This window comes from Lichenostomus cassidix, chromosome Z (genome assembly GCF_008360975.1).
Source record: "Lichenostomus cassidix isolate B80296 chromosome Z, HeHo_3.0, whole genome shotgun sequence".
Classification (NCBI taxonomy): domain Eukaryota; kingdom Metazoa; phylum Chordata; class Aves; order Passeriformes; family Meliphagidae; genus Lichenostomus; species Lichenostomus cassidix.
The window spans coordinates 57,849,566-57,864,433 of NC_139511.1; the positions used below are offsets into that span (position 1 = coordinate 57,849,566).

Here is a 14,868-nt window from a genome sequence, read left to right on the forward strand (position 1 = left end):
CAAGTAGGGGGCTGTACAACACAGGGTGGTAATTAAATACTGGTGAAGGAGGTGGAGGTTAGTAAGGAACAGAAATTGATATTTAGCAATTGCAGAGTGTTCATCCAGACGGTTTCATTGGTTTGGCAGGGGGAAATGACAAGAAGAAATAAGAATAAATGCAAAGCATTCTTTCTTTTTTTTTTTCTTTTCTTCTTCTCCTCTTCCCTCCCTTTCCTCAGATACTCCGGAGCAACATGTGGTCTGGCCTTTGTATTCGTGTATCCATCACTCATCTACATGATCTCCCTGCACCGTGCTGGGCAGCTGACGTGGCCAGCATTGATCATTCACATCTTTATAATCCTCCTTGGACTGGCTAATCTGATTGCACAATTCCTATTGTGAAAACTGCCCCTTCTCCCGTGGCTGTCACAAGTGGTACTGCGATATTTGGCAACAGCCTTGAGCAACACTGTCAGGCATGAGAACAGTCCTTAATGTGTGATGATCTTGAAAAAAGCTGCACCTTTGAAACAAATTCAGAACACATCGTTCAGGTGCTTGACAGGAAACGTATCTTGCTCCTTTGAAAACACAATTTTATGAGAAGTGAAATCCTTCAGATATGAGTGATGCAGTTCTTCTGGTTTTGTTGAAGGTACATCAAAAATTAATGAAGCTCAAATGTTTTAATTTTTTACAGCACAGTTCTCCAAACACAAAGCTTTCAGCCTCAAGCTGTGGAAGTCTTTCCTTTAAAGGAACTGTCCTTACCTTGATTAGCAAACATGCTTTCTCAGTATTGTTCAGTGACTCTTTGAAATGCTCTTTTGTTGCTCATTTTCCTGATTTGTTTGGAAAATGAAGAAATTATTGTCTTTCCTCCTTTTTTTTAGGTTAATTTATAGTCACTTGGGTCAAAATGCACTCATAATTTTGAATACGCTATTAAATTGTTTTGGCAATATTTTTCCTCTAGGAAATTCCAACAAAGAGAAACAATAAACTCATGTTTCAGTGTCTTATTCAGAACCAATATGTACACAAGTTATTTGTGAACTTACAATACAAAAAAGTCAGGAGGATAAAAAAATTAGAACAAGACAATTAAAATTAGTATTCCATGCTTGACCTCAGCTCAACTCTGTTACTGAGCTGTTATGTGCTGTGAAGTTGTCTTCTCAGGAGTTGTATGTAGTTTTATGGATGCATGGTGTACACAGCATTCGCTCTTCACAGGCTTGCTCCCTCCCTTGTAGGGTCTTCCTCTGGTGGCCTCTCACTTTCCCACTACGTTACTCTAGACATTTTGGATTTGAGCAGTGAGACCAAGCCAGCAGTCTTCAGAATCATGGATGAAGTTGAAGAATTTAGGTTTTAAATAATTCTTAAGAGAAGCTGGAAGAATCTGGGAAGGTTTTGTTGTGGGGCTGTGTTTTTCTTAACATCTTGTTTACGAATTAAGAGTGTGCACATGCGTAAGCACACAGACACCTTCCTTCACCTACCATCTGTTTTTGTCTTAACCCAAAACATGCAGTAATTAAGTTGCCAGACACCAGTGGAATGTCATTTTTGTGGTTGGACAGAGACTAGAAACTCCTCTTTGTGCAGAATTTCAGTGCATTAAAATAAACAACAAATGTAAATAATTGAAAGAGAACTCTGAGCAATGCTAAATTCCAAAGTAAGTAAAAGAGGAAAAAGGTTGGAGTGGTGCAATGTTTGTGAAGTGTGAGTTGGGAAAGATAATTATATTGCAGGGTAAGGGTTCATATTTTCATCAGAAAGACAGTGAAAAACATAACCTAGATTATTACTATGCCTCTCTGGGAAATTATATGATTTTTTTTCAGTAATGTTGTAAATCCATTTGTTTTACTTAGACTCCTCAAACTGTGTAAAGGACACTCCCTTTCCTAAATATCCTTTGATTTGTATGAAATACAAGATACATGGGTTTGGAATATTATCTGCAGAATACAATTATTATTTCCAATTGTTTTTTTCTTGTGAAACTTTCTTTGCCTTTAAATCAGAATTGAAGAATACATCCATCATCTGTTCTGTGTTAGAGAGAACTATCTGCCCCATCCTGGTCATTTTCTCCTGTGTATACTCTTGCAAGAGAAGTACCTGAAAATCAAAAGGAAGGAACAAAAGATTTCCTAGCATTGTTGGCTTATTCACATTAAGCTCTTGTACTTATTTCTTTTAGATTTCCCGCTTAATTGAGGTACAAACTCTGATGAGTGCAGGTAATTAAATCTGATTATATCCTTCCATGTTCCATCTGCATATGATTCCATTATTTATATCCTTGCCATTGAAGCTGTTAGTAAAATGTGCATTGATTTTAGCAGAATTAAATTCTGTTTGGAGCTAGTAGTCAACACAAATTCCTAAGAAAGACAGAATTCTTGGTGAAGTGTCCTAATTGCATTTTCTATCTGACTCTTTTTTTCAGTTGTGCGATGTATGACTGAGTTAATATTTAGAAGGAAATTATCCAGTACTTTTCTAAAAGCTTGTTTTAGCTCTGCGTTTCAGAGATAGATGTTTGCTGCACTGTTTATTTATACAAGCCTTTAAAAGCTTTGATTTGAATTATAAACTGGTAAGCATTAGAGTGATAGCAAATACTTCATTACACTGTCATCTGTCCTGAAGCACACTTTATTATGAGAAAGTATTTTTTTATTTTACTACGTGGAGTTGAGATTTTCACTGCATCAGAAGCAACTTAGGAGTGTGAAGTAGATTGGCGTTTTCAGGGGTTCTCTTCTTTGTCAGTATCCTAAATTAAATGATACCTTAAAATTTAATGGCAACTTAAATGCCCTAAAAGACCAGAGGTAGATTGCAGTGTCTTCTTTTGTGCAAGCACAAAATGTAGTTCTTTACAAACACACACTTCATCTGCAGTGATGGCCAGCTAATTTTAGTGCCTTAGGTTCTCTGTTCCAGGATATTATCATGTGATTTAGCAAAGCAAAGAAAGTAGTATATGGACCCAGTGGTGTATTGTGAAATGTCATTTATTACCTTCTCACAGAAGAAAAATTACTTCTGCTGAAAATACTGAATTCTGTCTTTACATTTTAACTTTTCTGAAGTAAGCTGTGAGGTGAAATATTTTCAGTTCTGGGCATCGGCTAAGAATCTAAGGTTATCTTCCTAAAAGTACCAGGCTTTTTGTTTGTCACCATCCCTAACTCATTGCACTCTGACAATACAGCCCTCCATATTGTGTGATAACTCAGTGATGCAAACTGAAATTTTTGTTGCATGAGGTTTGAGCAGCTGCAGTCAATCCTCTTGTGCTGATACCATCAAGCTAAAATCCAGATCTCAAGATACATAAGGCGTTAACCCAGCATGACCTTCAGACATTGCCAAAGCATAAGTAGCCGGGGGAATTCCCAGGAAGCTCCAAGAGCAGTTGTGGACATGCCTGTGTGGTGAATTCGTGGATGTGTCTGTAGGTTATTACACACTCTGAGCACTGACGCCAAGGGATTAGTTTTTCAGCGGGAGTGTTGTGGTGAACAAAAGTAGTCAAATTTTCAAAGGAGAATGACAGATGATACATCTTACAAGTCTGTATTCTTTCATGACATGAGGAAGAACTCTCTATATTCTATATATTCTCTCTATCTGTGCTTACACAAGTCTCATTGCCTTCTCTGTAATGGCCTAGCATAATTTTGTAATGTTATTGTGGCCCAGATTCTTCCTTTCACCTTCTAGTGGTCTTCATGTTCTCTCCTGTTCTTACTGGCTCTCAGTTTTCTTTTGCTCTTCCAGTCTCTCATGGCTGTATCTGTTCCTACAAATAATTTCTTCCTGTTCTGTGTGGGGTGGCGATGTCATGCTAATGCATTAAAACATGTAGCTCCGATGACCTGTGCAGCAAATATGAGCATTTGGGATTGAAACATTGCATCATGTGAACAGAGGGTCTCGGGGCAGACATTGCCTGTTTTCTTAAAGGTTCAGCCTTTCAAACTCCACATTCAAAAATATGTAAGATAATGGCATTTGGTTGCAACGCTGAACTCCTTGTTTTGTCTGCCCAATCTCCAGACTGTTCCCTCCTTCACCAGGCTTCTGCACAAGGGTTGTCTTCTGTTTCCATGATCACATAACCCTTTTTTCCACAGGGAGTCAGCTTGAGAGTGAGAAGGTTGCCAGAGGAGTTGGTTCCCCATTATTGTTCTAACCTGGCATCTCCTAACTTTGAGTGCCCAAATCCAGGTGAGTGTTAATGAGCATGCAAGGACATGCAGTCAGCCCTAAGGTTGATTAAACTCATCTGTAGAGTTTACAAAACAAAGTTGACATCCATCTGTCCACGGATGTCTGGAAAACTGAGAGGCAGCAGCAGTATAACCGAGTTACATCACAGCTGGAGGTGTAATGGGAAGGAGGAGAGGCTTCCTGGAATACTGAGATGGGCGAAGCTAGGATACACAATGTGCACTATGGGAAGTCCTAGAGGCTCCTGTGTGCAGAAGCCAGATTGATGATGCAATGGCTGAGTTTTGCAGTGAAATGGTAGTGAGGGAGGTCAGAGAGATGGTAGCCCCTGGAAAGTGTAGTTTTGCATTCCAGGGTGTTGTGCTTCAGACAGCAATTGCACTAAACATCTGTTACCTTTATAATAGATATGAAGGTACATGAGGAAAAAATAATAGGAAAAGGATTAGTGATTGGCATTAACTGGTACTGGTACCAGCAAAACAGCATCTCTTTCTTTCAGCTGAAACAGAAATTAATTCCTGTGGGCGGTTCAACAAACTGGGAGCTGTCTTCAGTAATGCAAATGCTATTTTAGTGGAGTTTTCAATAATTTTTTAATAGGAAGTTAAATAGTAATGATAGATAAAGCACTAATGTGTTTGGTTTAGCTCACTGTACCGTGCCTAATGGGGGAGTACAGTGTAAGCTTTTTCCTGTGAGTTGGTATTCTACGAGATTGGAACTGTGATCAGTGTATTCAATTCCTTTGCACTTGAGAACACCATTAAACTTCTCTTGGAAAGGAACAGGACTCAGCTTGCCAGATCATTGCTACCTCTGCCTCCTGTAATTTCAGATGGTGGAACCAGTGCTGCATAAATGTTGCTCTGTGGTTTGTGTTTCCAAACACCAGATGATCCAAGAGGGGCAGGAAGGGTCTCTTTCTTTTTTTTTTAAATTTACCTAATTATGGCTTTTCTTACATACCTCCTTTTTGTAATCCTGAAATAGATTAAGCAGTCCAGATGAAAAATGCAGCTTTTTTTGGTCCCATCTCAGTATGTTTGTACTGCAGCTTGGCTAAAGCTCATTGAATTATTTCCAATAGCCCAAAGACTGTTGAAAAACTGCTGTCCATGTGTTTCTTTTCATCATTGTTTGAATGGTCTTTTTTTCAATTCCGTGAACCTTGTTAACTTTTGACATTTCATTAAACTGTTAGAGGAAGTTGAGATTAGTCAGGTCATTTCAAATCAACACAGCAAAGTCATTCAGCTGAAATACGAAGGGAGGAGAAATGCCTACACATTTGACTACCAGGCTAGATACCAAATGCCACACCAAAGAGAGACATTGTCCCCACTGCCCATCTGGCTGCTTCTCTTAGAGCAAAAGGAGGTTGATTTATGAAATTATGACAGGACATTCAAATTACAGGCCGGTCACGGGAAGAAAGGGAAGGCTGTTTGCTGGTTTTTTATTTATCTCTTCAGTGAATAATTTGTTTTGTTTTGTGTTTTTTTGTGTAAGAGCCCAAGTCAGCATTAGCAAACTCGTGTACATCCCTTCACCTTCCAGCATGAGAATTCAAGGGGTCTGGCTGGTACAGAGTGGCAGAGGCTGTGAAGGTGATTTCCAGTAACACTTTGTGCTGGCTTTGTGTGTTTGGAATTCGGAAGAGCTCATGTTTGCCCTGCATTTCTTCTCCTATGGAAGTGCAACTCTCTTTACTAAGGGAAGTCTGAATCTCACCAACCCTGTCTGGCATCCTTGATCTTAAAAGGGAGGATTTGCATAACTAAGGTCCTCTGTTATGGAAATACAGCAGCTATTTAGGGTGCAGCCAGATTTACAACAGTGGGCAAAAGATTGTGTCCTGCCTCTGTGAAACTTGCCATGAGCAGATTACTCTTGACTGTGGTGTTCCTGAGACTAGATTTATTAAGCTTTTGAAATAATTTCAGTGTTTCTTTAGGATGCCACCAGCTCCCTATTTTTACAGGGGTGACTCAGATTCATGTCGTCTTGCCTGTCCTCTTGATACACTGTACACCAAAGGAGTGCAAAGTTAGGGATAAACTCTATAGCTAAAACTCCACCTAATTGTGATTTCTTCTCTGAATTAGTCGTGGTATGAAAGATGTAACAAAATTTGCTGTTCTTAATGCAGCCGCAGGAGGCTGTTGGGTTTTTTGAAATAAACTGATCTGGCCTAAAACACTCTTGGTCTATGCAAATATGGAAAATATTAGTTGCAACTGCAGGTAGTGTTCCTGATTCTAGTCAAACAGGAGAAACCAAATTTAGTTAAAGAATAACAGAAGGAGACAGTTTTTGCTCTCTGAGTGCACTTGTTTATACTACTTTCTGTAGTCAGCCAACTACCCCATCATCGCACTTGCAATAAACGATGGCCTAGAGCTTCTACAGAAATAAACCCTTACCTAAAGGTGCACAATTTTTCACTCCTTTCTTGTCTGTTTTCATAGATAACTCATGCCCCAGTGAACCCCTTTCAGACAGGTTTATTCACCTGATTTGCACCTTGGTAATGAATTGCCATTTAGTGGCATCAGAGTAGTATGTACGTGACCACAGGCTCCTACACCTTCCCTGAGAGCTTAGGAGATTGTCCCATTTTGTTACACAATCCCCATCTGCACTGGAATGTCTATACTTACCTCTGAGGACAAGCTGACTTCAACCATTGACTAAACTTGTGAAAAACCTGGCTTGTGTGGTTTTATTGTGAGGGTACCACATCGTTTTCTTTAACACATGACTGAGTCTTCTACCTTCATCCCATGTGTTTATGCAGGGAAAATCAGGCCATTGGACGGCAGAATGTTTAAACATTGTATACGCTTCCCCATGCACCCTGACTAAAGCAGGTCTCTTAAAAATTAATTTCATAAAATTATGTTTTCTGTCGAATCAGGGATAGAAACACATCTACCTTGCTTTATACAGTATGTGAGGTGTCTGGAAAAAAATCACATGGTAAGATCTATATGAAAGACAACTACAAAGAGAGAAGCTTTAAAAGCCATCAAAATGCACATAAAATTCTCTGGCAAGGGCAACCTAGACCTCTGGCTTACTTGGGATGCTTGCCATCAGTAGGAATCTTTCCCTTTGCTTTCAGTGGGCACTGATTCAGCCCTTGGAGAAGTTGCTTTTGAAAAGATTCTGGCAGTTAGGGGAAGATTCCATCAGAAACAGCAGGACTCCATTTTCCACGCAAGGAGCTGGGTATATTTCAGCAGCTGTTACTCACATGCAGTTGGACCTGCATCACAGTTTGCATGCTGTATTGTTGAGTATGAAATAACAGATTTACTTTTTTAAAAACTCACTGAAAATGTGAGCACCCAAGTGAAACACAGAATATAGGTGAGAAGTGCTGTTTGCCTTTTTTTGTTGGTTTTTTTTTTTTTTTTTTTGTGGGGACAGTAGGGGTGCTGTTTGGTTTGGTTTTTCATGAAGTGATAACTCATACGGGAATATACCTTTGAAGTACCCTCAGCTGGCTATTTCATTCCAGGGTGGATCTTGCTTTTATTTTTTGATTCCTTGGGCAAAAAATTACGAACACTCTGGGATTTGTATGCTGTTGCATTGTGGGCCCCTGTGTTCTTGTTATTTGCATATTAGTTATTTGTCAGTAGCATTTCTCTGTGGAGTATTTTATAGCACTTGAACCACACGGAAAGTATGCACCAAGCTTAACTGCTAAATTTGGTGAATAATCTGTTGTGTGTAGATGTTATCATGTATTTCTTGGGGAGAAATAACCCACTAAGGGCACTCTGTCCTCTTCAAAAACACTTGCAAGGAAGGGTCACAGAGCTTTAAAAGATCTTTCCTTTTCCAAGTACTGTGTGAATTTCCATGCAATTCACTACCTTCATTACTGACTAGAGCCACAAACCTCAAGCCAACAGACAGCTGGAGAGAAGCTGTGATTTTTTTGACCACATTCATTTAAAAATGTTTAGCCAAAGTATGTATGAAGTCATGGAAGACTCAGAACTCCATTTTCTGCCACTTCCTTCATCAGCCCCATCACTTGTTCATTGTATCACACTGCATTTTAGAGTAACTAGTCCAGTTTTGCTTAACCTAACTACCAGCTGTCCCCCTTCTGGCACTCTGATGACAGTTCTTCAGCAGATGAATGGACAGTTGCCTGAGAAGCCACTGATCTGAGCAACTCATGTAGAAAGAGTCTAAAGACATTCTAGTGCTGACCTGTTTTGGAGAGGGCACCACTGGGTATACCTGACACACAAATATCATGCATCTGCTGGCTGTTGCTTGAACCCCTTAGGTACTCTTTGGTTCTGAAGTTAGCCCATGCTGGGCTGTGATCAGTTGTGGTCACCTTGATATCCAGTCCACCAAGAGGATGAGTCTGTGGTGGCAGTCAGCTCGACAGCCTGGTTCCTGGGGACAGTGAAATGCCCTGATTCTAGCTCTAGGGATATTGAGCTCATGTTGTGTCCTGGCATGAGCGAATGCAAGAGGCGCATTTCCCACTGCCAGCAGAGGGGCAGGATCATCGCGGATGGACTGGGGTAACACAGGCACAGCCATGGCTGCTCCAGGCTATACTCAGCTTCTAGACATTCACACCTGAGGAGGTGTCCTCCAGCTGCCAAAGACACCATCTCTGCTGAAATTGGTATAACTCTGTGGACTAGTGTGCTGTTTTTACTTTGGGGATACTTTACTTTTCAAAGGGGATAAAATACTTTACTGAGCACACCAAACTGTAGAAGAAATAATAGGAAATTAAGAGAAGGATAGCATGCAATAGCAAAAGCTCCCTCAGGACATGTGTAGTTACACCAAAAAACCTAGAGGTGCAGAGACAAACATTGTATCAGTGTTTCCATCTTCACAAGAACATTGGTAAAATACTCCCAAACTTCACCAAGCTCTCCTCAACCAGATGTTCAAAAGCAGTCAGCCAGTCACTACGTATCCTATGGAGTGAGGTTAAAACTGTAAAGCTGTAAGTGAATGACCTTAGCACAAAAGAGCTGAACTTCTTATAAAGCCTGCAAGTGGGGCAGTCAAACATGCAAATATATCACACATAGTGCTCGTGTAGCTGATGCGAAAACCTACCCAGTGTATTAATGGCTCCACATTAGACTATAAACCTTGTGAGAAAAATGGAGTACGTTACTTAGAATGCTGTAGGCAATATAGTATGAAAAGGCAATCTCCTTAATAAGTTATTTCTACACCTTTAAAGGTCCTCAACAATGTATTATTTTATTTGCTAATATTAAATGAATCCCTGTTGAAGGAGATAGATTCTGTTGGCTGGAACTCTGCAACTTTTAAGGGCAACATAGCACTAAATAAACTGAAACAGTTTGAACTTTGTAGACTTCTTATGCTGTGAAACAGTTATTATAGAAAAGGCATTTAAGAGGACCTTTTTGCCGTCAAGAATTTTGGAGTAGTCTTTCATTTTCAGTTTCAAGATGACCAAATAGTTCCAGTAATTTCTGATCTCCCTGCCAGTTTATTCTACTGCAACTGGCTACAAACCAGCTGACTGATGTCAGTCTCATAATAAAGAATGACAAAGCTGGACAAGGGTCCCATGAGAAACCAAAGGAGGAACAAAGATGACTGTAAATCTGAAAAAAAGACTACAAAGTCTCTGGCAAAACATTTACTGCTTTTTATAGCACTATTTATTCTACAGCTTTTATTTCTTTTCCTTTCCCAGGTATTTGCATGTTGCATTATTCTCTATATTTTGTTATTTGATGATTTGGCTTTTTTTAGTGTCATGTAATGGAGTACATGAGTATTCTTATGTAATGTAAGTGCATAGCTCTTTATTTAATATGACTCATTAATATATCCCACGAGGTAGAGCATCCCTAATTATTTGCTGTGTTGTCAGCTGTGATCTTAGGTTTGTGTCTTGCAGTTGTTTAAATTAATCATAATTGTGAAGAAAAGTAATGATGTTACTGCAACAAGGCTGCAACATCACTTTTTCCAGTTACTGTGTGCGCTGGAGTATGGTTGCACACACCCAGAAATCTCCAGACATCAGTAAACCTTATGGACCCTATTTCTGCAGAAACAGAAACTAAGCACTAGCATAAAAGCCCCCCGTGTCCTTCCTCCATCTTTCAGTAACTCTGTTCTCAACTTAGCCTGTCTGATTGTGCAACTAAATTTTTAAGAGTGGTGTTGTAGAGAGGTCATTGCAAAGAAAAAAAAAGAACAATTGCAAGAAGTTACCTGTATCATTCAAGACAGGACCAAACCAGATTATCATCTGGTTCTCTTGGACTTCTTAGCTCTAGTTTAAAAAGGACAACAGATTTAGGTTACTCTTCAGTACTGTGTCTAATTTTTACTGCCCTGCCATTCAGGATAGGTTCTTGGAGGGAGAGTTGTATCTCCAAGAGTAAGATTTGTGGAAACCATCATTGCCAAAAAATGGATTCTGATCTAACCAGCAAGAATGTTATAGAAAATTAAATACTGTAGGAGATGTTGTAGAGAGTTACCTTAGAGCTGCAAGGACATGGCATGTCACTTCTCATTAGAGCCAAGAAAAGCTGTTATGTTTTCCATATTTACATTGGCAGTCCATTCAGGGATCAATATGTACTTATCAGAGCTGTCCCTGGGATCCAGTAGAACATACCCTGCAAATCATTACCTCTCCACAAAAATCATCTAGACTTCCACATGGAAAAAAAAAAATAGTGGGAAAAAACGTGTTTTGAAGAAAACTTAGGTTTCAACAACTGCTTTTATCTCGTTTTCCATTGACTGAACTGTATCTTTACTGTCATCTTTGCTACTCCTCTGGTGATAAAAAGTTTCCAGCCTTCAGGCAATCTGAATATGTAAAGCATTCCACCAGATTCAAATACCATCTTGCCTCAATGCAAATCTACAAAGGTGGTTTTCCAGCATACATTAGGCAACACCTAACCTTTGAAAAATTCACTCTTTTTCAGGAGACATCTAATGTGCCCTGGGAGAAATTCAAATTCAACTCCTTCCAGCCAGACTATCAATTCAAATAAATTGCCTTTAGGATAGAATATTTATTTCCAGATTTCCACATGGTATGAAACAGTGGCATTTACAGAGGCCAAAAGTTTTACTAGGAAGGCACATAGACCCTCATGATGTCATTTGTTCAAGGGGTCCACCAGTACATCAAAAGAAGAGAAAAACAAAACAAGGCTTTTGCTAGTCTTCCTTCATATTTTTGATGGCATGTAAGGATTAGAGAAGACCTCATTACTGCATTCATGTTTTTTACTTTTTTGCATTTTCAACAGATTGGACCATGATCATTTCAGTCCAGGCTTAATGCTGTTAGTTGTTCATTATTATTACCCTTTCCTCTAGTTCATTTACAAGGTGCAGTAAATGCCTGTATAGGTCAAGATTTCCCAAAGGCTGAAAGGCCTCTCTCCAGCATTAAGACCCAGAACAGAAAAAAGAGAACAGAGAGAAATCATCATGGAGGACGATTACTCCAGGTCCTGTGAAGTAGGCAAGATGTTTTGTTCCCTGGCATCAGTGAATTCCTTCATGTCAATATGGTTAAGGCCAGTACTTGTAATTCTGTCCACTTAAACTTTCCTCCTCACCTCTCCATATAGTTTCCTATGCTTCTTCAGAGCTTGTCAAACACACAGTGCATTCAAGGTCCATGGGAAAGGACATGTAACATTAAGAATAATATCATTGCATTAAGTACTGAAACAAAGAAAATGTATGAAGTAATGCTCCCTTCCAACTTCCAATTCTCTTTCCCTAACTTAGAGTCTGTGTCTCCAGAGCTGAATGTTAATCCAACTGAAAATTGGTGCAATCAGCTGGAAGGGCACAGAAATGTAGAAGGTAAGTGTCCATCTTCAAACAGTCACTATGCCAGAGATTAATTAGACTGTGCCATCTGTGAAAGGACACAGAACTACAAGAATCAGGACATTTGTTTCACATCTGTTTGCAATGGCAGAGCACTGGCTGCACAGCGGTCGCCTAGCTCTGAACTGGGGCAGTGGTTCTGCACCGACTCAGGGAAGCGTGCCAGCAGCACCACTGAACGTGCATTACATGGAATACAGCAGGAAATTTGGACAGCAGATTGTTATAATGCTGTTTTGGAAACACATGAGTCACTGTGTTTCTGGAATCTGAACCTTTCTCAGCATGTTTTTGTGCTAGATATCCTGTCATGTCATTTGAGAAAGCCTGAAGGACCGAAGCTGAGTTAGTTCAGGATCTTTATATTGGAATACTCCAACCCATTTCTGTCACCTTTCTTCCTGTTTCCAAAAGAACCGGAATGCAATCCAGTATTTTCTTCCTATTATTTAAAGAACAGTATTATTTAAATACTATTTAAAACACTTTTGTAATTGCACTAATTTCCTTCTAAATTAGAGAAACCCACTGAGCCTTTCACCTCTGCTCTTGCACCAGCTGACTTCTCTGACGCTTTTGGATGAAGCTCCCCTGCCTCACTCCACGCCACCATGTGTACAGTGCTCCTTCACTGTTCTGTTTCAAAATGTTTCTTGCAAGACAAGACCAATCCTGATAAAATCACATATGAGCTCTGCAGTAACTAAGCATGTCAGGAGTTGCCTGTGCATTTCCTTTGCTTCCTTTCTCTTCTCCCACTGACTGTTGTTTCTGTCTCCAGAGTGGCACATCTGTCTCTGGAGCCTTAGGATCCAGGCAGGATGCTGAACTGCACTGATGGAAGAAGGTTCCTCTTTCAAACCAAGGCCATAATCTTGACAACACCTTGGGTTTTTTTCTTCTGTTAAAATCTAGCACTGCACTGAATTATACTTCTCCTGTAAACCTATTAAAATATGTTTATTTAATCTGATAAATACAGGTATGCACATATGTACACAGTCTTTCTTCATGTCTCTCTCCCTCTTTCTCCGTCTGCTCTCTTTACCTTCCCCCCACCCCACCCTATTTAAGTACTGTTCCACATAACAAGACTGCAAGAAAAATCAACATGGTTATCCTCAAATCAGGCTGCAGATAAATGGGAAGGTTCACATCTTGCCAACAATTACATATGTTGTATTGGATTGAGCATTTGAGCAAACAAGTCTCAGCATAGATGGGTAAGATAAAAGAAATACACTTAGGAATGCTCTCAGATGAAGACTGACAGCTCTGTGATGGTGTCAATGCTGAGTCTAATTCACAAAGTCTTCAATGCCTAACAGGCCTTTTAGGTATCAACACTTTGGTGTATTCGCAATGTCTGGAACCCAGCCTTGCAGGGTCTACAGTCATCCCTTGGGTCATGAGAGTGCTCAGAGCCTACCTCATGGGTGAGAGCAAGGGAGATGCAAAAAACTGGTTTTCTTCACTCTTTGTCACTTGCTGATGCTGGTTGAGCAAGAATAGCCAGAGCATGCCTAACTGTCCCTTGCATCACAGCTAGGAAGCAGACAGGTTATATCCTACCCATGTCCTGCCCACTGTCCAGCAGTAAAAGCGCTTGGATGGGAGATGGGAGATTTGGGAAGCTGAGTTCCTCCTTCTTTTCCATGACACATGTGGAACAGACTTACAGTGAAAGCTACAATCTCTCAGAGATCTTCCTAATCACCAGCCTTACGGAACCAATTCTATAATTTGTCTTTAAACATGACTAAGTCAAAGTCTTTACCATATGGAGTTGATGCCTGATTTCGAAATGGGACTGTGTTGGGTTTTTTTTGTTTTTTAAAAAAATTGATAAAACTAGTTAATGTTTTTTTAAACAAGGACAGTACAAACAAATTGATAGAGAACAAGCCATGCAATGAACACACTTGGCACATGTCATCTTAAAATGGCATTGCATGTAACTTTTTAACTGTACACCGTATTTTATAGACCTGCCTTTATGAGCTCTAACTAGTCACCCTCCCACTTCTTCCTATAGCTTTCCTCTTACATTTTATTAAGCAAAGAAACACAGTGTAAAACACCATGGAGAATTTATATTGATTCATGATTACAAAACTTTTTTAAAAGTACAGGTAACCGAGCAATAAAAATCATGCTCTTGGGTACTTCTTCCAGCGTGATGTGGCTGCTCCAGTATAAGTTTACTTTATCCAGTATACTTTATCACAAGCCTCATGGACTCTTAAGAAAAGCAAAGTTCAGGTTCATAGTAAATGACTGCAGTACATATCCTCTGCCAGCTGCTGAGTCTAGGGTGGAGTATTCCCCATTTGCCTATTTTTATCAAATGCATGGTCTTCTTTTGCATCATAATTGCTTTAGTCATACAAAGTATGTACAGAGTGTGTGTGTGTGTGTGTGTGTGTAGCCTGATAATAGATTGTTATTTATTAATTTAATAGTTTTAATAATAATAACAACGATAATAGCATGAGAGAAATGAGCAAGCTAAATCTGTGCCCTGAATCTATATCCATGACAGTAGTATCTGTGACATTTTTGTGACATTTATCTTCACTGTACCTACCTGCAGTACAGGAGAACTGTTTTCCCCACCTGAAAGAAGGGGAGGACACAGGGTGTACATTAGATCATGGCTTGAATTCCCATTCCAGCCCAAGCTCCTTGAAAGCCCACACCACCTCTTTGTTG

The 14,868-nt window shown here is 39.7% G+C and overlaps 1 protein-coding gene across 3 annotated transcripts in view; it reads left to right on the forward strand.

Moving 5' to 3' along the window:
* SLC38A9 (solute carrier family 38 member 9) overlaps nucleotides 1-2,267 on the forward strand; it is a 47,731-nt gene extending 45,464 nt beyond the window's left edge. For all 3 annotated transcript variants that reach the window (XM_085043560.1, XM_085043562.1, XM_085043563.1), the window contains exon 15: nucleotides 222-2,267. In XM_085043560.1, the coding sequence (XP_084899686.1) occupies nucleotides 222-387 (166 nt within the window). In that variant the 3' untranslated portion in view covers nucleotides 388-2,267. The remainder of the gene's footprint in view (nucleotides 1-221) is intronic.
* Nucleotides 2,268-14,868: the final 12,601 nt, after the last annotated feature.